The 24,394-nt window shown below is 36.9% G+C and overlaps 1 protein-coding gene across 6 annotated transcripts in view; it reads left to right on the plus strand.

Moving 5' to 3' along the window:
* LOC125663919 (small G protein signaling modulator 1-like) overlaps positions 1 to 24,394 on the plus strand; it is a 64,295-nt gene that overhangs the window by 29,111 nt on the left and 10,790 nt on the right. Inside the window, exons 6-18 of one of the 6 annotated variants that reach the window (XM_056162272.1) lie at positions 1,222 to 1,289; positions 2,649 to 2,800; positions 4,874 to 5,026; positions 8,128 to 8,258; positions 10,997 to 11,064; positions 11,347 to 11,511; positions 12,145 to 12,303; positions 14,770 to 14,947; positions 19,720 to 19,784; positions 22,296 to 22,441; positions 22,570 to 22,638; positions 22,841 to 23,600; positions 24,059 to 24,138. In XM_056162272.1, the coding sequence (XP_056018247.1) occupies positions 1,222 to 1,289; positions 2,649 to 2,800; positions 4,874 to 5,026; positions 8,128 to 8,258; positions 10,997 to 11,064; positions 11,347 to 11,511; positions 12,145 to 12,303; positions 14,770 to 14,947; positions 19,720 to 19,784; positions 22,296 to 22,441; positions 22,570 to 22,638; positions 22,841 to 23,600; positions 24,059 to 24,138 (2,194 nt within the window). The remainder of the gene's footprint in view (positions 1 to 1,221; positions 1,290 to 2,648; positions 2,801 to 4,873; positions 5,027 to 8,127; positions 8,259 to 10,996; positions 11,065 to 11,346; positions 11,512 to 12,144; positions 12,304 to 14,769; positions 14,948 to 19,719; positions 19,785 to 22,295; positions 22,442 to 22,569; positions 22,639 to 22,840; positions 23,601 to 24,058; positions 24,139 to 24,394) is intronic. The other 5 variants (XM_048896356.2, XM_056162322.1, XM_056162405.1 and 2 more) reach the window with 5 other exon arrangements.

Genomic DNA, 24,394 nt, shown 5'->3' on the forward strand with positions numbered 1-24,394 from the left:
ATACACCCAAGGTAGATTTTCCAGCTTAATAATCATTTAGTTTTTGACCATAAATGTAAATCATCTATAGTCCTAGGTTTGTACTTTGGGTTTTTACCCTCACCAGCCATTTCACAAAGGGATTAGATATATGCTCTTTTATACTTAAGTTTAACATTAAGACCTTTCTAGGGAAAACAAAACATGGACTTAACACTCTGAGTATCTTAGGCAGTGTAGCTGCAATCTGCCTATAACACGGACTTAACACTCTGGATATCTTAGGCAGTGTAGCTGCTATCTGCCTATAACACGGACTTAACACTCTGGATATCTTAGGCAGTGTAGCTGCTATCTGCCTATAACACGGACTTAACACTCTGGATATCTTAGACAGTGTAGCTGCTATCTGCCTATAACACAGACTTAGCACTCTTGATATCTTAGGCAGTGTAGCTGCTATCTGCCTATAACACAGACTTAACACTCTGGATATCTTAGGCAGTGTAGCTGCTATCTGCCTATAACACAGACTTAACACTCTGGATATCTTAGGCAGTGTAGCTGCTATCTGCCTATAACATGGACTTAACACTCTGGATATCTTAGGCAGTGTAGCTGCTATCTGCCTATAACATGAACTTAACACTCTGGATATCTTAGGCAGTGTAGCTGCTATCTGCCTATAACACGGACTTAACACTCTGGATATCTGGGCAGTGTAGCTGCTATCTGCCTATAACACGGACTTAACACTCTGGATATCTTGGGCAGTGTAGCTGCTATCTGCCTATAACACGGACTTAACACTCTGGATATCTTAGGCAGTGTAGCTGGACTTAACACTCTGGATATCTGGGCAGTGTAGCTGCTATCTGCCTATAACACGGACTTAACACTCTGGATATCTTGGGCAGTGTAGCTGCAATCTGCCTATAACATGGACTTAACACTCTGGATATCTTAGGCAGTGTAGCTGGACTTAACACTCTGGATATCTTAGGCAGTGTAGCCGGACTTAACACTCTGGATATCTTAGGCGCAGTGTAGCCGGACTTAACACTCTGGATATCTTAGGCAGTGTAGCTGCTATCTGCCTATGTCTAGGATTTTAGTTTGTTTTGTAGTTTTTCAGACATTTTGTTGTTTTTCAATTGGTGTTATGATCCAGATTTTACTCCATTTTGTTGTTTTTCAGTCTATATCATAATCCAGAATTTAGTCTGTTTCATTGTATTTCAGTCGGTATTATGATCCGAATGCTCTGATTGCTGATCCAGTTGATGGACCAATATTCGCCTCTCTTCTGGGTATGTATTAAACTTCTTGAAAAAGCCCATTTTATGTTTCATTTTTAGCCTACCTGAGCTAAATGCTCATGAGCTTTCCTGATCCAAGTCTGTCCTTCGTCTGTTTGTCGTAGACTTTGGTCTATTGATGTTTCACTATTTCTACGTCTTCTCCATAACTACTGACCAGGACTATTTCTATTCAAATTAGCCATATACTGAAGATTCAACTTTGTTCAAGCCTAATTTCTGTGGAAACGAGGGGGTTATTCAATAACCATGACCTCTGGTGCCAGGATGAGGTCTTAATTGGAGTTCAAAGTTTTACGTAGATATATTTACATTTCCAATGTTTTTGTCTTTGATATCTTTACTAATTGTAATGCGTATGTGAACAATGTGCATATGAATCTTGATAAATACAGTATGTCTGCTTTATAAATTAATGGTCGGAAATTTGGACAGAAAAGAAAGTAGATTGTAAATATAAAAATATGAATCTCATTTTTGAGAATTCATGAGGGTATCAACTGCAATGCTTCACGCCAGCATACTTTTCATGAAGCACTGACACGTTTCATGAAGTATGCTGGTGTGAAGTGCCACAGATTTTGCCCTCATGTATTTTCAAAAGTGAAATTTATTTCTTAAATAACTCTCAAGAACCACAAGGCTACAGTCTGTCAGAGTATCATGCGAGACCCTTATGTATAGTGTACAATTTCTACACACCATGACTCTAAGGCCAGGACCAGGGCTACAATACAGGTTTCAAATTTTAAACCAGTTGTATCCCAAATTATGAATACCCATGTGTAAGGAAAAGTGGTTCAGAGTTCTATCTGGCCCTTAACTGTGACAGACATGCTTATGCTTCAAAACAAAGTTTGCTTTGTGCAAGAATTTCTATGCAACTTTGGTTTTATTACCCATTTGATCAAAATAATCTAAATTCAGAATGATGACATAAAGATAACATTTTCCTGGCATTTTCAGTGTTCTAACATAAAATGGCAATTTTTGACATAGTTTTCATTTCAGAAAACATCAAGAGCAGGCTCAGATAAACTTTAGTGACAGACAAAATAGTATTGTCTGTCCAAAGCTGTGTTTTATGTTTTCTGAAAGAGAAAAGTGTTTGCAAATATTAGCACTAAAATTTGAGAGAAATTGTGTCACTTTTATTGTCAAATTAGAGGTGGATCATTTGAAGCTATTTTGATTAAAGCTTTGACAAGTCAATAATCATTAAGTAGAAGAAATTAAATGTTTATACTATAGGTGTCTTTTTTTGAAAATGATCATACTGAAATCTCAGTCTTAGATATTTATTAGTTCCAGTTCAATGTAAGAGTCATTTCTTTTTTATATCATATGCAGTTGGTCCTTGTGCTTTGGACTACACCAAGATGAAGACCACGGATCACTTCTGGACAGATCCACCTGCTGATGAATTGGTGCAGCGCCACAGGATACATTCCAGCACAAACCACTTAACGGGTCCAGGTTCCCCCAAGCGACCGGGTTTACAAGTAAACATTGACCTAAGCAGATAAATTAACAACACCCAATATACCATTGCTCAAGTAAAATACCACAAAACATAGAAGTAAACTTTCATTTTTATATATACCTGTTGATGTATAGTGGTATAGTGAAGGTGTCCATCTGTCAACTTTTCTGTATCTAACTTATATACTGGTCAGCCTGAGGTCTTTGTCAGTTTAGGCATCATTGAGGGAGGTATGGCACAACTTAAAACTAGGTTGCAGTGACTTCAATCAAGAAAAGAATAACCAGATATAGCAAACTCCTTCTGGCTCATAACTTGGGATGCTATGGGACCTAAAGAAGATCATACCTTATCATTTTAGGCAGATCAGGTGTAAGGTTTGTCATGACCTAGAAATAGGTCACAGTGACCCAGAATTTTCATGTGGTAATATTGAAAAGGGATGATAAATGCCTATTTGAATAGATTTTTTTTTATTCCATACAAGAACAATGGGGCCTGTTTGTGATGTTTTTCATCACGGTGATATCGAGTTAGGCCTCACCAAGCTGTCAAGGTGTGTTATCGTAACGCTGGCTGTGTCACAGGGGCAGTCCGTGCAGTGCTTATTAGGTATGTTATCGTAACGCTGGCCGTGTCACAGGGGCAGTCCGTGCAGTGCTTATTAGGTGCTAGTGACTGATGACAGATGTACATAATTGGCACTTTGATTGATTGATTGTATCTTGTTTAACATCCCTCTCGAGAATTTTTCACTCATATGGAGACGTCACCAAGACCGGTGAAGGGCTTCAAATTTAGGCCTATGCTTGGTGCTTATAATATGGCCATTGAGCAGTGAGGGTTCATTAGCATGCCAAACCTACTGTGACAAGAGAGATCCGTTTTTAAGGTCATCTCCAAGGACCCGTGGCATTTACATCTGATGCCAAGCATTTGGCGATGGAGCTGTCGCTAATTGTTTTAACGACTTAGGTTTGTCACGGCCAGGATTCGAACCTGACCGTCTGCATGCAGGGCAAACGCTATACCTCTAGACCACTTTGAGATACCAAGAGTAATCATAAAGAATTATAAGTAACAGACTTTAATTTTAGTTTGAGAGGTTAAGGGTTTGAAAGATCAGGAATTTAAGAGAACAAGGGTTTCGTTTATTTATGTAGTGGAAAAAATCAGGAACTTGAGGTTACTTTGAGAGATTGAAAACTTCAAGAGAACAGAGTTTGAGCCATTAAAAATCATTGTTATGTAACCTAATAAACATTTAATGGAATCTCTAATCGTTTTTAAAAATGTCTCTGTAGGGAAACGATTACAGTAAAACATGAAACAGAACAAGGCTGATTTTCTTTGTCTCTCGAGATCCATTATCTAGGTCATGGAGACACGGAAAGTTCACCTTTTTCACAGACTGAAAGAATTGCATCTGCCAAGTGAAAGATAATTGATTGTTTTGCTGCAAGAAGGCAATATTATATCATGACTAGGACCATGATATTGCAACTTAATATGTTTTGATGTTATGTTGTCTTTGACTATCCGATATTGGTTGTAGTAGAGGAATCCTTCCTTTTTAACTCATTGGGACAAATTGTCTGGAAAGCTATTGCAGTGACCCCAGTGTTGGCAGTGTTAAGGGAGAAACTTTAACCTTGGTTATATCTTTTGAACCAAGGGGGATTAGACTTTAAATATTTCACATGTAGATGTCTCATAACCAGGCCTTTTTTTCGGAACCAAGACTTTTGACATAGTGACCTTTACCTTGGACTTTGACGTACTTTTCAAAAACTTTTAACCTTAGCTTTATCTTTTGAACAATGGGGAATAGGGTAAGTAGAGTCCTGGCAAGCTATGTTGTCTTCTGACAATTCATGTTAGTTTAATGCAGTAACAATGATAGAATTTGAATCAAGATTGATATTTACATTAATTCATCTTTTGTTTCAAGTCAAGGTTGGTAGCTACGTTGGTTGTTAATTATTCTATTGTTTCTAGGAACACTTCCTGACAGGCGTATTTTGTATCGTGGCTGTACACTTTATTAAAGTGTTTCGTTACTTGGAATTTTGTATCGTGTTTTATCTTTTAGCCGATGACAAATTTTCAGATACGGAATACCAGCTCCAGCAGTGAGGAGAGCTCCAAAAGTTTCCATCAGTCAGCTCGAGATTACGTGGAGTCGCTCCACCAGAATTCTAAAACAACTCTGCTGTATGGCAAAAACAATGTATTAGTGCAACCTGTAAGTACAGCTTAACACTACAATGTGTGTGATCGTTATAAAGCTGCAGCTTTATGGAGAAAGATGTCTGTAGGATCTACACTTTGTGGATTACAAAGCATAAAGTGACCTAAACCAGTTATATTGCATAATATGCCATGCCCCAAAATTAAATTAATTCCTTGAATATTTCCTGTTATTGAAAATTGATATCTGCCTACTTGTCCTATTATACATGGTCTTCTTATAATGACATCCCTTAAATGAATAGGGGGCGCCGGTAGTGGACATGTCTTGATTTTGTAATGCTCACAGAATGTTTGTATTTTCTCTATTCGGTCGTGACTTGTTACATTTTGTCTATTCTATCACGGCTTGTTAGTTTTGACTATTCTGTCATGACTTGTTACATTTTGACCATTTTGTCATGACTTTTTGCGTTTTGACTATTCTGTGGTGACTTGTTACATTTTGACTATTCTGTGGTGACTTGTTGCATTTTGACTATTCTGTGGTGACTTGTTGTGTTTTGACTATTCTGTGGTGACTTGTTACATTTTGACTATTCTGTAATGACTTGTTACATTTTGACTATTCTGTAATGACTTGTTACATTTTGACTATTCTGTGGTGACTTGTCACATTTTGACTATTCTAGCTGTCATGACTTGTTGCATTTTGACTATTCTGTAATTATTTGTTATGTTTTGACTATTCTGTCATGACTTGTTACATTTTGACTATTTTCTGGTGACTTTTATGTTTTGACTATTCTGTCATAACTTGTTGCATTTTGACTATTCTGTGGTGACTTGTGTTTTGATATTTCTGTGGTGAACTGTTACATTTTGACTATTTTGTAATGACTGATTATGTTTTGACTATTCTGTAATTATTTGTTATGTTTTGACTATTCTGTCATGACTTGTTACATTTTGACTATTTTCTGGTGACTTTTATGTTTTGACTATTCTGTCATGACTTGTTGCATTTTGACTATTCTGTTGTGACTTGTTGCATTTTGACTTTTCTGTGGTGACCTGTTACATTTTGACTATTTTGTAATGACTGATTATGTTTTGACTATTCTGTAATTATTTGTTACATTTTGACTTTTCTGTTATGACTTGTTACGCTACGAGTATTCTGTGGTGACTTGTTACGTTTTGACTATTCTGTCGTGACTTGTTACATTTTGACTATTCTGTAATGACTTGTTACATTTTGACTATTCTGTAATGAATACATTTTGACTATTACTTGTTGCGTTTTGACTATTCTGTGCTGACTTGTTCGTTTTGACTTTTCTGTGGTGACCTGTTACATTTTGACTACCGTATTTGTCCTATCGAGCGCCCCTACCCCTATAAACGCCCTCTGGGACTTTTTTCAACTCCCAAAAATTAAGGCCCCCCCCCCCTTTGAAATACAGTACTACTCACATTTTTGATAATAAGAGTTTTTTAAAATCTTTCTAGCAATCTTGGTTCCACACTGAATTTCATAATACATGGTATCTCTAGTCCACCAATACCGGTATCTTCGGAGTAGCAATAGTTTCCATATACAATGCATTTCAAAGTCTCCCCGTTTTAAAAAGAATGCTACAACTTTACTTATTTTTCGAGGCACGTGTCCAGCTACTGCACCGTCCTTTACAACAGCAATCGCATAATTATCCAAAGGATTGTTGATTTCTCGTTTTGTTTCGAGAGTTTCTCCCTGGAATGGATCTCAGATATCTCTGTAAACATGAAATCCCCTATTGCAAGAATTATATTCGTACTCGGCCATAGTTGTACTGCGAAAGTGAAACAGAAAGTTTAGTAAATCGTACATGGTATGACACAAACGGAAGTAAAAGTGAAAGTAATAGTTACTACCATATATTTTTCAGCATTACAACTGATGATTTGAAATATAGACATAATGGATTAATTATTAGTGTTAAAAGAAATGTAATAAAATTTATGTGCAATTTGATATTCATTATTTAAAACATTTCTCAAATTTATTCAATTCAATATTTCATATTGAATATATTCAATAACTTTAATAGGAATATTTCAGCATAGAGTACTAAATAACCGCCTCCTACCCCTTCAATTTTCTAAGCGCCCAGGGCGCTCAATAGGACATATACAGTATTCTGTAATGACTAATTATGTTTTGACTATTCTGTAATTATTTGTTTTGTTTTGTCTATTTTTTGGTGACTTGTTTTGTCTATTTTTTGGTGACTTGTGTTTTGTCTATTCTGTCATGACTTGTTTTGTTTTGTCTATTTTTTGGTGACTTGTTTTATTTTTGTCTATTTTTTGGTGACTTATGTGTTGACTATTATGTGATGACTTGTTATGTTTTGACTATTCTGTGATGACTTATGTTTTGACTATTCTGTGGTGACTTGTTACATTTGACTATTCTGTTGTGACCTGTTACATTTGACTATTCTGTTGTGACCTGTTACATTTGACTATTCTGTTGTGACCTGTTACATTTGACTATTCTGTTGTGACCTGTTACATTTGACTATTCTGTCGTGACCTGTTACATTTGACTATTCTGTCGTGACCTGTTACATTTGACTATTCTGTCGTGACCTGTTACATTTGACTATTCTGTTGTGACCTGTTACATTTGACTATTCTGTTGTGACCTGTTACATTTGACTATTCTGTGATGACTTGTTTTGTTTTGACTATTCTGTGGTGACTTGTTACATTTGACTATTCTGTTGTGACCTGTTACATTTGACTATTCTGTTGTGACCTGTTACATTTGACTATTCTGTTGTGACCTGTTACATTTGACTATTCTGTTGTGACCTGTTACATTTGACTATTCTGTTGTGACCTGTTACATTTGACTATTCTGTTGTGACCTGTTACATTTGACTATTCTGTTGTGACCTGTTACATTTGACTATTCTGTTGTAACCTGTTACATTTGACTATTCTGTTGTGACCTGTTACATTTGACTATTCTGTTGTGACCTGTTACATTTGACTATTCTGTTGTAACCTGTTACATTTGACTATTCTGTTGTGACCTGTTACATTTGACTATTCTGTTGTGACCTGTTACATTTGACTATTCTGTTGTGACCTGTTACATTTCAGAGAGAGGACACGGAGCCTTTAGCAGGCTACTTGTCCTTACACCAATCAGCAGAGGGCCTGACCATCATGTGGACCCCCAACCAGCTGATGAACGGGTGTTGTGAGGATACTGATGATGAAATCGATCGCAGGTACGAAAAAATATCCGGTTCTCCTGCATGGTGTGCTAATTCATTGATTTGATGTTTTCTGTGCATTTTTTTTGGCATTTTAAATATTTTTTCCATATTGTGTAATTGTGGTTTTTACAGTTAACGTTTCTTCAGCATGATAAAGGTACATTTTATTACACAGTTAGCTCACCACAGCAGGTAGAATTTTTTGTGTCTATGGGTCTTTTTTAGAACTGGTTCAAGGGTTAGTATGCATAGTATGTGATTTTCTTATCTATTTATCACAGCTAATACTCCAATATTTTTTCACACATACCTTATATCAAAGTCTCGCAATACTTTCTATAATTTTCTAATTCAGAAATATGTATTTGTGTAGTGTGTTGTATAGGTAGTCAACACAAACTAACTGACATGTGTCTGGAGATTGTGTGTTCTGTTGACCTCTGTATATTTATATAATACAGCTCCACCATGCTGCTTTTCTAATACCTCAGAGTATTCAGATGATTTTTTCTGGTCCTGATTTAATATATTCTTCACTGGTTTGTAGTGTCAGGTGTAGGAATTCTCTATGGGAGCATGAACTGTCGTAGGAGAGTGGTGAATGTGTGTAGTGTCGGGTGTAGGAATTCTCTATAGGAGTGTGAACTGTCGTAGGAGAGTGGTGAATGTGTGTAGTGTCGGGTGTAGGAATACTATGTAGGAGCGTGAACTGTCGTAGGAGAGTGGTGAATGTGTGTAGTGTCGGGTGTAGGAATACTATGTAGAAGCATGCCTTCAGGACCCTGGAATGTGTGGAGTACCAGGGTATGAAAATTCTCTATGGAAGCATGAACTCTCTTAGGAATGTCGGGATTGTTTGTAGATTCTGTATATAGTGGAATGGATAAACTTTAGAAGATATTAACATATATAAGTATATAATAAAGTATTGTTTTGCTGAGTCATTGTAAACCATCTTGTTATCATGAAACAATGTAATCTTGCAGCAATCAATCACTATAAAATAAGAGAGACACATTCCTAATGAGTTCAGAAGGTGTCCTAATTATCACACACATCACCGACCAATCTAACACATGGCAAAGTCCAACCCGTTGTATTCATGAAAAATTCCTTGTCATATACATTGAATAAAAAACTGTACACTCTGATCACTGTGTATAGTTCCAATGCTACACTGTCAACACAGCTTACTTGTCCCATTATCATTACACCTGGGTAATCATATATGAAGTCATCATTGCACAGTTATAAAGCTCGATAAATTTATTTTATATAAATGAAAACTTAGGCAGAATATTCTTTATTCTAAGTTTTCTTGTATCCATTTGACTTCCTCCGTCAGATACCCGGTATCCAACAATGGACTGCCAAACTTACAATTTCCGACGTGAGTCACTGCGTACTGCGGTAGATTTTCTGGCTATGTACAGCTGATGTACCGACCATCATCCCATGCCCCATGATGACTATATATTCCAAAACAGCTTAGAAAGTTTTATTCTGTTTGTATTAGTTTTTCTTGACCGCACACCAGAATTCGCGGCTACCAAAGTTGTCTGTGTACTTGTCCATAACTCTTGGCCTACAAAAACAGGACATTCATATTTTCCGACAGTTCCTTCAATAACTGGTCTAGATGAAGAATTTGTTCTTCCTCTGGATCCCAATTGCAACCATTATATACAAGAAAGGGCCCTTATAGTGGCTAATTTCTCTTCCGATTAAAGTTGAAAGTTACATGTACTTTTGCCGCCATGTTTCTAGGGGAAAATTACGCTTTTAAATTTTCAGCTGAGTGTATAAACAAGATTTCATTAAGATACGTTGTATTTACTCATAATTAATCTGTTCAGCATGAAATCGATGTCCATGTAAATTATATTCAACAATCCATGATTATTACAATCAATCATACCTAAGCATAACCTACTATATTCTATTATTATAATTTATGTAATTGTATGCAAAATTTACTACTATTATTGTGTGACTATCTCTACATGAAGAAGCCAAAACTATTTCCCTCTCGAGCTGGTTTATGCGATAAGCATCAAAAGATTGCATGGATGCATTGATCACCAGATAAGATAGATAAGGTATACACAAAGACTAGAAATTGAATGTCCATCAATTTCTAGCATCCAATCTGAAGCTTAATTTCTCCTGATTGACAAGCGTTCACAGACCAGGTAAATTTGAAGGCGGTGCTTATTTTCTCGTTCTTTAAATACTAGAGGCTGTCCTCGAGAAATCTACAACAAATAGAAATTTGAACAAAATAAAACAAAATATTTTACTTCGTCATGTATTAAACATAAATCATATAAAATATGTAATGTTATAATCAGTGACATCACAGTAATGTAAAACAGAAAAATCTCAATCACATAGGGATTGTTGGTCTCGCACTGGTGGTTATGTGAGAAAATGGCATCCATGCCACAGAAACTGAAGGAAATGTGTTATGTCTAGGTCAAAATTTTCTGAATTAAATGAAACTGTATCAATGCTTTGGACAAGCTATTGCAAAAAACTCGGGCTATGTAATTTGATCTCTTGTTTCTAAATACTTCATCTTTGTACTGCATATATATATGTATTTATAAAATGATTTGAGCACTTATGCCCTTACATCTTTTTAATATTCAAAAACAGTTAGTCATCCTGTCTAATCTGACATTATTTCCTGTAGCATATCAGATTAGACAGGTTTCTCTGTAATGCTAAAGATGTGTTTTTTGTTACAGTTTATACTGGGACTATGCCCTTACCGTGTACTTAGATGAAATTGTGTACATACACTGTCATCAACAACGTAAGTCTGGATTCCATCAGATATTTCAAAAATTTCCCTGTGTTTTCTTTAATTGTATTTTGTTCTTATTTTCATCATTTTGTTCATTTGTAACCTTTATTACCCTTGTGTTGATGTTGTGTTGCCACATGTTTTTTTGTTGATTTTTTTTTTGGTATTTGTAGTGTTTTTGTAATTTCAGATTCTTTCTTTCGTAAGTAAATTTCATCCTCTGTTTGAAATTTATAAGTTGATCCAATTTGTATCCCTGATTACTGATGAGTTGCCTCCCTTGTCTTTCAGCTGACTGTGGTGGAACCATCGTTCTGGTGGGACAGGACGGGGTACAGAGACCCCCTATCCACTTTCCTAAGGGAGGGCACCTGCTAGCCTTCCTCTCCTGTCTGGAGAATGGCTTGCTCCCCCACGGGCAGCTGGACCCCCCTCTCTGGTCTCAAAGGGGTAAAGGTACACAGGCTTATTTCTGATAATAGTGCCAACATGCTTATTCGCACACACAGTCTAGTCAGCTTGTGTAGGCTTGTAAAGGTAACTAGCAGTACGTGGTACTTAAGTGATTTTGGTATATAACTCTTTTGTTTGGTGCTTATTATCAGCAGTCCACCGATTTGGTTCCTTGCTTTCTGTAGATAGTTTTCTCTGTGCAACATGTACTTCATTGGATCCTAAAATTAACAACTTGGCAAGAACAAGAAATTTAATATTTCTCAACTTTCCTTTGCTTTGGATTGAAAATTTCTGCTCCAGTTCTCTCTCTGTAAATTTTTAACTGCAGAGTCTTTTAAGGCACTAATAGAGAAATAAGTTTGCCATCCACTGTTTTCAATTTTCATTTACAATGCAACTTTTCATTGCTTAACCCTTTGTAGTTGTTTGTAGTTGTGTAAATTATCAAACGACTATCAGATACTACTCGTCTATTTATAGAACTGGGTTGTGTTGTCACTGCACAATGCATATTCGATATATATTTGATGTAAATGTAAGAAATGTTATGAAGTTTCAAATGTTCCATACATTATGCTAAAAGCAAACAGACTTTGTGTGTACTTAATATGATACCATGAAGTCTCTCTTCAGGAAAAGTCTTCCCAAAATTGAGAAAGAAGGGGAGCCGAATCTCTCTGCTTTCAGGCAGCACGAGTTCCACGGGAAGCAGTACGAGTTCCAGTGCTGATGAGGAGGAGGCTACAGATTATGTGTTTCGCATCATCACCACATTCCGACCTGACAGCATTCGTAAGGCATTTCATTCACAGTAACTTTCTGCAAATTCAAATTATATACCCACCCCACCTACCCCCGCAATGAAGTTGTAAGGGGATATTCTGACATCGTCTGTCTCCATCTGTCTGTCCATCCATCTCTCAACAGTATATAATTATAGACATTTTCTTGGGTCAATATGATGCTTTAGCTACCCTCAAAGTAGACTAGTGATTCAGGCTGTCTGTGTTAATCATGTGTAGACTAGTGATTCAGGCTGTCCTTGTTAATCATGTGATATGTCTAGTGATTCAGGCTGTCCGTGTTAATCATGTGATATGTGTAAAATAGTGATTCAGGCTGTTTGTGTTAATCATGTGATATGTCTAGTGATTCAGGCTGTTTGTGTTAATCATGTGATATGTCTAGTGATTCAGGCTGTTTGTGTTAATCATGTGTTATGTCTAGTGATTCAGGCTGTTTGTGTTAATCATGTGATATGTGTAGATTAGTGATTCAGGATGTCTGTGTTAATCATGTGAAATGTCTAGATTAGTGATTCAGGCTGTTTGTGTTAATCATGTGATATGTGTAGTGATCAGGTTGTTCATGTTAATCATGTGATATGTCTAGTGATTCAGGCTGTTTGTGTTAATCATGTGATATGTCTAGTGATTCAGGCTGTTTGTGTTAATCATGTGTTATGTCTAGTGATTCAGGCTGTTTGTGTTAATCATGTGAAATGTCTAGATTAGTGATTCAGGCTGTTTGTGTTAATCATGTGATATGTCTAGTGATTCAGGCTGTTTGTGTTAATCATGTGAAATGTCTAGATTAGTGATTCAGGCTGTTTGTGTTAATCATGTGATATGTGTAGTGATCAGGTTGTTCATGTTAATCATGTGATATGTCTAGTGATTCAGGCTGTTTGTGTTAATCATGTGATATGTCTAGTGATTCAGGCTGTTTGTGTTAATCATGTGATATGTGTAGTGATCAGGTTGTTCATGTTAATCATGTGATATGTCTAGTGATTCAGGCTGTTTGTGTTAATCATGTGATATGTCTAGTGATTCAGGCTGTTTGTGTTAATCATGTGATATGTCTAGTGATTCAGGCTGTCCGTGTTAATCATGTGATATGTCTAGTGATTCAGGCTGTTTGTGTTAATCATGTGATATGTCTAGTGATTCAGGCTGTCCGTGTTAATCATGTGATATGTCTAGTGATTCAGGCTGTCCGTGTTAATCATGTGATATGTCTAGTGATTCAGGCTGTTTGTGTTAATCATGTGATATGTGTAGACTAGTGATCAGGCTGTTCATGTTAATCATGTGATATGTGTAAAATAGTGATTCAGGCTGTTCGTGTTAATCATGTGAAATGTCTAGATTAGTGATTCAGGCTGTGTTATTTCAGGTCATCACATGCAGTTAATAGAGACCAAGATCTGCCTAAATTCAGTTCATAGTAAAATCTCATGCTTCAAACTATATTTAATCAGGATCCAAAACTCTATATAACCTAATGGAAAATAACTTTTGACTTCATTGGTGACAAAGGAGTTTATTTTCAACTGTTTCAGATGAATTGCTGGTCAACCTTTATATTACATAGATAAATCATACAGCACATCCATTTTATAAAAACCGATTGCTAATTGTGCCCTGAGAGGCCATAAGAAGACCTATATTAACACTTGTGTACATAGTAAATGGTTGACAACCGGTCATCTTTTTTAACACTTGTTTTTATTTTTTGAGGAGATGAAAACAACCTTGTCCAATTATATATAGTCTCGCTATTAATTCTAAAGTAAAGTAATGACTTCCTGCCAGTATGGAAGACATTCACATAAATATTTTTAAAAAATATGTTTTCCAACATTTCTAGGAAAATTATCTCAAGTCTTGTTAAAATACACAATTTGGTTGAAGAATTCATTAAATATTTTGGCCAGTTTTGCACAATTTTACTCTAATTTTTTAAGATTTGAATCTTAGAAACGTCTGTTCTTTGTATTGGCCACAGTCAGCTCCATAGAAAAAGTGAGTAGTGGCCTGTTATCCCAAAAATACCAAAACAAAATGATACCTGGACAACCATCTTTGTTTACAATTAGAGTGCAAGACCTAGTCAAAAGTGATTAGAGACACAAGTTTTCATTAGATGATCAAAAAGTAATAACCAATCTTATCAATTTGGGAATTTCCAATTTATTTGTATTCTGATATTGGAAAAATCAAATGTTATATTCACCTTGAAGGCACATGGAGGAGATTATTTCATTATTTTTTTTTTTTTGTAGTTTGTTGAATCTCAACCAATCAGAAAGCTTGCAATTATTTGATCATACAATAACAAGCATTATGATCCTTGTTTTCTTTTTGTTTAAAATTGTACACCACTATGGAAATTAAAAATATGCTTCTAAAAGAATTGACAATACAACACAACTCAGGTGTGAAGTGCTTTACTACATTTATTTCCTGTCAACAGCTCCAGAAATGATGGATCCTAAAGCTAATGTAAAGGGAGATGATTTTTCCTGGGCATGTAAAATTCCCCGGGCTCCTGCTGTTATGGACACATCATCCGTGCAGAGCTATGCCAAAATCCAGGAATTACAGAACAGCTCATGTCTCAACAAGTCTGCCACAGACCACAGGTATCAAATGTGCGTAACTCAGACCCAGTTTTTCCTGTCTGTCTAGTTGTTGTAACCGTGGTCTGCTGTAGTCACTGTGGTATGTTATATATATTTGTATAAAGTCAAGATTCACAAATAGGATTTTTCTTGGGTGAATAGATCTTCATATCTCCCAAACATTCAAGCAATAAATAGTTTATTATACCAAAACAAAGCAAGACTACAGATATGCATTTGAAGTTGGGGTCCGCTCATTTATACATTGTACTTAGATGAGATCGCCCTAATGGTAACACCGCACTGTCGAAGTATTAGAAGGTACAAGCAACAAAATAAAAGTCTATTTCTTGTCTTTCCTTTCTCCTTGAGTGCTGATTGCTTACATGGTTTTTGTATCAACCAAAATCAGGTGATTTAAGTGTGTATCAGAAACCCGTGTATAAATAAATTCCTTTTGTGCCTTACGAACTATGAAAGTTCACTTACTTGAAATGACTTGGACTTATTTAAGAAATGAATCTTATTATTCTTTTCTTGATGCCACATTGATGAAATAGTTTTCCATCTAATTTTCCCTTTGATACTGCCATTAAGAAAAGAATTATAAAATTCATTTCTTATCATTTCAATATTTTAAGACATTGAGTTTAAATGAAAAAACATGACTTTGTTTTCAAATACATACGACATATCTATGCACAACATGAAGTCAAAATCAGATTTTCTTTGATGCTAAAATTAAATGCATTTTTCAGCCAATTGAAATTGCCGAAATTTCATCAAAACAATAAATGATTGTGATGTCACAATAAACTATGTTCACCTTGACGTAAGATTTATAGAAAAACCACAAGGCACCCAAAGGGATGAATATGATGTTTGAGGGAAATATGAAGTTTTATTCCCTCTTGCACATGACTGTCAGATAACATGTTGCACATAATTATGATAACATCTCATATATTTTCAAAAATCTAAAGATGTTTTATATGTATATATATCTGTGTGTGTCATGCTTGTTTATTTATCAAGACAGGACATTATTATAGTCCATTCTGTTGATATTTTTACTATAACTGTTTGCAATTCATGTTTATCTTACCTTTGTGACCTTTATTGTAAATGTGAGTAGATTTATGTTGGTAAATGGCGAGATTTTTTTAGCTCAAATGAGCTTTTCTGATCACATTTTGTCTGGAATCAGTCCATTCTTCCATCTGTATGTAAACTTTTAACATTCTCAACTTCTCCAGAACCACAGGGTTAATTTCAACCAAACTTGTCAAAGAGCATGCTTGGGTAAAGAGGATTCAAGTTGATCCAAATGAAGTCCCACACCCTTTTTGAAATGGAGATAATTAAGAATTATTAAAACTTTGTGGCATTGTTTAAAAATCTTCTCAAGAACCACTGGGCCAATTTGAAACAATCTTAGCACAAAGCATCCTTGGGTGAAGGGGATACAAGTTTGTTCAAATGAAGGACCATGCTCTCTCTGAAGGGGAAATAATCAAGAAATGCAAAAATAGGGTCATCATCATCATCATCGTCACCGGCATTTTGATTAACGTGCAGGATTAGGTGCATCTTCCACAGCAGTGGGCTCCCTTCCAGGTAACTGACTTGCTGCACGCATGGCAGACCTAACATTTGACTTCCAGGCATCTCTGTCCAATGGGTTGACATCACGAAGTCCCCACTCACGCTGGTCTTTTTCTAGCTGTGCTTTCCAGGTCATCTTTGGTCTCCCTGGTTGTCGTCCTCCCTCTTTTTTCATATTAAAGACATTATTGATTGCGCCACTGGATCTAGCAACGTACCCAAACCAGTGTAGCCTCTTCTCCCGCAGGATAGCGTCGAGGTCATCGATCCCAAGTCGTGCCAGTAGCTCGCTTGATCTGACACTAGCCATGTCTTCTGGCTTTACCCTGCAAATCTGTCTGACCATGGCTCTGTCATTTCGTCGTAGGCGAAGGAGGTCTGGTTTTGGCAAGGGTCACGTCTCACTTGCATACAGCATCGCGCTACATACATGTGCTGTACAACCTGCCACGGGTCTTATAGGGAAGAGAGGACAGGCAGCAGTTCCCTGAATTTTTTCCAGGCCGTCTTCACACGAGTGATCGTTGAGAGCACACATCCTCCAGCCGCAGACAGCATGTCATCAAAGTAGCAGAAGGAAGCTACTACCTCTAGCTTGTCTGTTCCAACTTGAACTTCCTTCTGTGAGGTCATTTAAAAATCTTCTTAAGAACCACTGGGCCAGTAAAGTTAAAACTTTCTTAAAAGTTTCCTGACATAGTGTAGATTCCATTTTTATACGCCCCACAACAAAGTTGGGGAGGGGGGGGGGGATGCTGAAATCGGGTTGTCCGTCTGTCTGTCTGTAGACGTAATCGTTTCCGGGCTCTAAAGTGTTATCCTTTCCTCCTACAGTCGCCATATCATACATATGGACTACCCATGGGACAAAGATGTTCCCTAGTGATTTGGGGGTCAAAGATCAAGCGCACTAGACATTGAAGTAACAATATAGTTTCCGGGCTCTAAAGCGTTATCCTTTCCAACTACACTCACCATATCATACATATGGACTACCTATGGGACGAAGATGTTCCCTATCGAATTTGGGATCACAAGGTCAAGTGCACTGGACATCGAAGTAGCAATATGGTTTCCGGGCTCTAAAGCATTATCCTTTCCACCTACAGTCACCATATCATACATATGGACTACCTATGGAAAGAAGATGTTTTCCTTTCGAATTTGGGGTCAGAAGGTCAAAGGTCAAGCATACTCAAAGGTCAAGCATACTCAAAGGTCAAGTGCAATCCTAGAGAAGAGACTACCCAAGGTTTTGTCATGCCCTTTCTTTTTTACACTCAGGAAAGAGGTAATTTATACCTCTTAACAACACCCTTTGGGAGATTGGGGTAAGCAGGGGGTATTCTTAGTGAGCATTGCTCACAGTACCTCTTGTGTTTTGATCATGGCCCCAGCGGTAGGTGCGACTGCAATAGGGGATCAAAGTTGTACTTGGAAATGTCTAAGATAAATCTTTAAAAATGTTAAAGCAGGGTCATGAATACTCATATTAATATGCAGACATCCCCAGGTAGTGCAGATTGAAGGTTGTTCAAATCATGACCCCTGGGGGTAGGATGGGGCTACAATAGGGGATCAATGTTTTACATGGGGGTATATAGGTTAAATATTTAAATATCTTCTTTTGGTTGTGGTCCCCAGGGGTAGGGTGAAGCCACAATAGGGGATGAAAGTTTTACATGGGACTTTATCGGATAAATCTTCAAATTTCTTCTCAATAACAACAGAGTCATGATTAGTCCTATTGATATGCAACCATTTCCAGGTAGTGCAGATTGAAGTATGTTCTAATCATGACCCCCAGGGGTAGGATGGGGCCACAATAGGTATAAGTTTTATAGGGGAATATGTAGGAAAACATTTTTTAAAATCTTCTCAAGAACAGCAGGTCAATGATTAGTCATATTGATATGCAAGTATCTTCAGATAGTGTAAATTTAAGTTTGTTCAATTCAGGGACCAAATTCCCATGTAAAACTTTCATCCCCTATTGTGGCTTCACCCTACACCACAATTTGAACACATTTGAATCTGCACTATCTGGGGATGCTTGCATATCAATATGACTAATCATTGACCTGCTGTTCTTGAGAAGGAGATCAAAGTCTGATATGGGAATACACAGGAAATTAAAACATAATCTTTTTAAGATTAGCAGGACCACACTAAATCATATCAAAATGCAAAGGTTCCTTTGTTGTGTTGATTCAATTTATTTAAGCCTCTGTGACTAAAGTCAGGGGAGCATATTGTTTTTGTCCTGTCGGTCTGAAACTTGAACTTTGCTCATAACTTTTGAATAGCAAGTGATAGGGCTCTTGCATTTCAGATTTTATTTCTTATGACTATACCTTTCCTTTGGTATCAAAGTTTTTGACCTATTTTAAAGAAAACTTACCCTAGGCAAGATCTCCTGAACTATGTTTGATAGAGCTTTCATATTTAGTATAAAGATTCCTTGTGGCAAGAAATTTCATTCAATGCCATGATGTTTTACCATGTGACCAAGTCCTTGAAGTTTGACCCAAATTTTAAAACTTTTACTGAAACTTTAACCTTGCTCATAACTTTTGAATGATGAGTGATACATCTTTCATATTTCATTTATACATTCCTTGTGAGAAGACCTTTCTTTTGGTACCAAAGGTTTTGACCTTGTAACCTTGACATTGGATTTTAACCAACTTTTAAGAAAAGTTAACATTGGCAATATCCTCTGAACTGTTTAAGATAGGGCTTTCATATTTTGTGCATAGAATCCTTATATTATGATTTTTTACCTTGTGACATTGTATAATGGTTATATCATGACCCAATGGGGCTAGGTATTGGGCCAAAATATTTCATGGGAATAAAGATTGCAAAAAATCTTTTAAAAAATCACAATAACTGAACAACAGCAGAGCCAATGTGACTCATGTGAGCAATGTGGCCCATGGGCCTCTTGTTTAATACCAAGTCATTAGTGTGGGAGATTGTACCACAGAAATAAAGAGGCATCATTTGTTCACAAAGGGGATTTATTTAGCAATTTTAAATTTTCTTATTACAAAATTCACAGATTACCCTCATGTAAACATTTTTTTCTTTTTCTGCAACCTGCTATGCTTTTAGGAAACATGCTAAACTGAGGGAAATCACTCCTGCAATTACAGAGTAGGGAAATCTATTTACATTTTATGTTTGTGTTGCAGGGCAACTATAAAGCATTTATGTGACACTATGAAAACACAGATCATCTCCCGGGCCTTCTATGGATGTAAGTTCATTTCATTATATTTATATTTCCAATGTTTTTGCTTTTCTGCATCAAAGAAAACCTGATTTTGACTTCATGTTTTATCATTATACCCCCCGCAACAAGTTGTGGGGGGGGGGGGGGGGGGGGGGGGGGGAGGGGGGTATACTGGAATCGGGTTGTCCGTCTGTCCGTCCGTCCGTCCGTCCGTCTGTAGACGCAATGGTTTCCGGACTCTAAAGCATTATCCTTTCCACCTACCGTCACCATATCATACATATGGACTACCCATGGGATGAAGATGTTCCCTATCGATTTTGGGGTCAAAAGGTCAAAGGTCAAGCGCACTGGACATCGAAGAAGCAATATGGTTTCCGGGCTCTAAAGCGTTATCCTTTCCACCTACAGTCACCATATCATACATATGGACTACCCATGGGATGAAGATGTTCCCTATCGATTTTGGGGTCAAAAGGTCAAAGGTCAAGCGCACTGGACATCGAAGTAGCAATATGGTTTCCGGGCTCTAAAGCGTTATCCTTTCCACCTACAGTCACCATATCATACATATGGACTACCCATGGGATGAAGATGTTCCCTATCGATTTTGGGGTCAAAAGGTCAAAGGTCAAGTGCACTGGACATCGAAGTAGCAATATGGTTTCCGGGCTCTAAAGCCTTATCCTTTCCACCTGCAGTCACCATATCATACATATGGACTACCCATGGGATGAAGATGTTCCCTATTGATTTTGGGGTCAAAAGGTCAAAGGTCAAGTGCACTGGACATCGAAGTAGCAATATGGTTTCCGGGCTCTAAAGCATTATCCTTTCCACCTACAGTCACCATATCATACATATGGACTACCCATGGGATGAAGATGTTCCCTATTGATTTTGGGGTCAAAAGGTCAAAGGTCAAGTGCACTGGACATCGAAGTAGCAATATGGTTTCCGGGCTCTAAAGCATTATCCTTTCCACCTACAGTCACCATATCATACATATGGACTACCCATGGGATGAAGATGTTCCCTATTGATTTTGGGGTCAAAAGGTCAAAGGTCAAGTGCACTGGACATCGAAGTAGCAATATGGTTTCCGGGCTCTAAAGCATTATCCTTTCCACCTACAGTCACCATATACATACATATGGACTACCCATGGGATGAAGATGTTCCCTATTGATTTTGGGGTCAAAAGGTCAAAGGTCAAGTGCACTGGACATCGAAGTAGCAATATGGTTTCCGGGCTCTAAAGCATTATCCTTTCCACCTACAGTCACCATATCATACATATGGACTACCCATGGGATGAAGATGTTCCCTATTGATTTTGGGGTCAAAAGGTCAAAGGTCACGCGCACTGGACATCGAAGTAGCAATATGGTTCGGTTTGTCATGCCATTTGTTTTTTACACTCAGAAAAGAGGTAGTTTATACCTATTACCAACACCCTTTGGGAGATTGGGGTAAGCGGGGGGTATTCTTAGTGAGCATTGCTCACAGTACCTCTTGTTTAAACTTGAAATGTTTTAAGATATTTAAATAATAATTAAATGATATAAAATGAATCATAATTCTTTTCTTGATGGTGGTATCATATGGAAAATTGGATGGAAAAACTTTTTCATCAATCAATGTGCTACATGCATTGATGAAGTTTTCCATCCTGTTTTCCCTGCATCAAGAAAAGAATTATAAGATTCATTTCTTAATTCCTCATGAATTTGTTGCAGTTGAAACAATGCATGTATGAATCTTAATAAATATTGTACATCTTGTTTAACGGCTGGGAATTCCAACCAAAATGAAAGTAGAATGTAAATATAAGAAATAAATTTCATTTTTGAAAATACATGAGGTTATGAACTGCAATGCTTCACACCGGCATACTTTTCATGAAGCATCACAGTTCATATCCTCATGTATTTCAAAAATATCTATGGCTTTTAAAAATTCATATTGTTAGATCTATGACTGTAATTTTATGTCCTTAAATCCATGGCTGTAAGTTCATGTTATTAATAAATTTTTGATTTACATTTCAAAATTTTGCATTGCATGTACAGGATTTTGACATTAAAAAAATGAGTAACAATACTTCTGACATTATAGAGCCAATTAAATTACAGAAACTATCTACTTTTGACTATATAAACCTATTAAATGTTTAAACCGTATTTTTGACATTATAAACCTTATGAATGTTTAACTGTATTTTTAACATTATAAACCCTATGAATGTTTTGACATTATTAATCCTAATAATGAGTAAATGCTACTATAAAAAAAACCCAACAAACTTTTAGGTTAATTATAATGTTTTATTTTACAGATATAAGATTTTATGGCATACTGTCATTTAATTTTTATTTAATTGTTTTATTGTTGCATTCCTCGTCTTATTCTTGTAAAGTGCCTTAAGAGTATTTTTTTTTTAAATATATATATAAGGCACTATATGAATTTTATTATTATTATCATCAATTACAATGGTACTCATAATTGTTTGAGTTTTGTTACTATAATTAGGGCTGGCCCATTGTCGGCACCTGAAGACCGTTCGGACACATCTGTCTGAGCTCGTTCTACACCGTATCGTCCCAGCGAACGTTCCATACGATGCTTCCTGTGGTCTGACAGAGAGGACCTGGCGAGAACTCAATAAGAATGGATCGGTATAAATGTTATATCAATTTATTCCTCAAGTATGAATTCACTGAAGCTTCTGAAGGAACTTGTTAATTTGTCATATCCATAGAAAATATGTGCTAGCCATTGAAGACAGTATTTGTGTTATTCACAGGTGTCCAATCCAGAGGAAATATACCGATTAGTTTACTACGGGGGAATAGAACATTGCATTAGGAAAGAGGTCAGATATCCTGATATATATACTCGTTTTCAGATGCAGTAATATTGGATAGTATCTTAATTTTTTAAGAAGCTTTTCTAACCTTCTAAAATAGTAAGAACTGTTCAATTGTGTCCAGTTTGTAATGATTTTTGGACTGTATTCTTTTTACATCCATTAGGTGTATCCTTATTTGTTGGGTCATGATTTTTGTTCTTTTTAGGTGTGGCCATATCTGTTGGGTCATTATCGTTTTAAGAGTACAATGGAGGAGCGTCAGCGTATGGATAGCCATGTTAAAACTCTGTACGAAAAGACAATGTCAGAGTGGCTCGCAGTGGAGGCCATTGTACGACAGAGAGAAAAAGAAACAATGGCTGCCAACATCCTCAAGAACCTGTCATCTGAGAGCACTGATATGGCACTGCCTGGACCGTTTACTAGGGGGGACTCCAGCCTTAGCAATGAAGTGTTTGAGTCTCTGGATGAATGGGACAACATCATGACCCAGGAGACAGTCATAGAAGAGAGCTCTACCACAGGGACTACTTGCACACCCACCACTGACAGGAAGCAGAGTCTAGAGCTCCACCTACAAGGGGAGATAATTACAGTGGAGGAACAAATCTCTCACAACACGATACTTAGTAAAAGAGACTATGTCTGTAAGTCTTTCTCAGAGAGCCCTGACGATGGGCTAGGAGACTCTATAGCACCCCACAATTCTCAGGAGAGGGCCAAACTGGACTCGGCTGGGGACTCGGAGGGTACGGATATTTCCAAGTGTGGTGACAGGGACGGCAGTTTGGAGCGGGTGATGCATTTAACAAAACTCTCGTGTTCTATAGACAGTGCAGAGGCTGATGTGGAGGATGTGAGCGATGATAGTGATGATAGCAGTGATGATGAAACTAGTGACGTGTCATCAGATCACAAAGTGACTGAAGATACTACAAAGTCAACACAAGAACCAGTGTCTACAGGTGTGGGAATCTTATATGTAAAATGTAGTTGGGTTTTTCTCTCTCAAAAGCTAAAACACTGTGAAAAGATAAAATATAGATCTATCCTGCTGAAAGTTTAAGGGCACTCACTACAAACAAAAAAGTTGATGCATGGGTTGATGTACATGTATATTGCTTTGCATATTCTGGCTTTAATTAATACAAATATGAAATTTCTAAAGTTTAAGGAACTTGTAAATTTCCTGTTGTGTTCAAAAGTTGTGATATGTATCCCTTCCCTACATAAATCTACAATTTTTTTTACCCATTGCACTAGACAGAATTGAGTAATGGAAGGCAAAAATAAGATTCCATTTGGTGAATTGTATTTATTTTACTTCTATAAACATAAATTGGGTGTCCATTTTCATCATTTTTGGAAAAAATTTGTTTGTAGCAAGTGTTGTTTAGATGAAATATTTTCTTTTTTATGATAGAACAAATAAGACGATTGTCTGCATCAAAGGAGAGTTTGATATCCCCGGCCTCTCCAGCATCCCATGGTGGGGTTTATTCGGTGAGTAGACATAGAAATCAAGAGGTGGATTCAGGGGAGTGGAGGACTCAAAATACTACTGTATCTCATCCATCAGAAAATGTTTCCAAAGCAAAACCAAAACAAACACCCAGTCATCGCTGCCAAAATAACTGGAGAGCTCTTCTGACATTATTTAGGATATTGCTATTTGATAGTTGTATTTGGTAAGTTGTGTATGCTAATTGGGACATTGGTTTCTCTTTGCTTTGCCACCAATGTAAAGTCCCTTCTAGCC

The sequence above is a fragment of the Ostrea edulis genome, chromosome 1 (genome assembly GCF_947568905.1).
Source record: "Ostrea edulis chromosome 1, xbOstEdul1.1, whole genome shotgun sequence".
NCBI classification, from domain to species: Eukaryota; Metazoa; Mollusca; class Bivalvia; order Ostreida; family Ostreidae; genus Ostrea; species Ostrea edulis.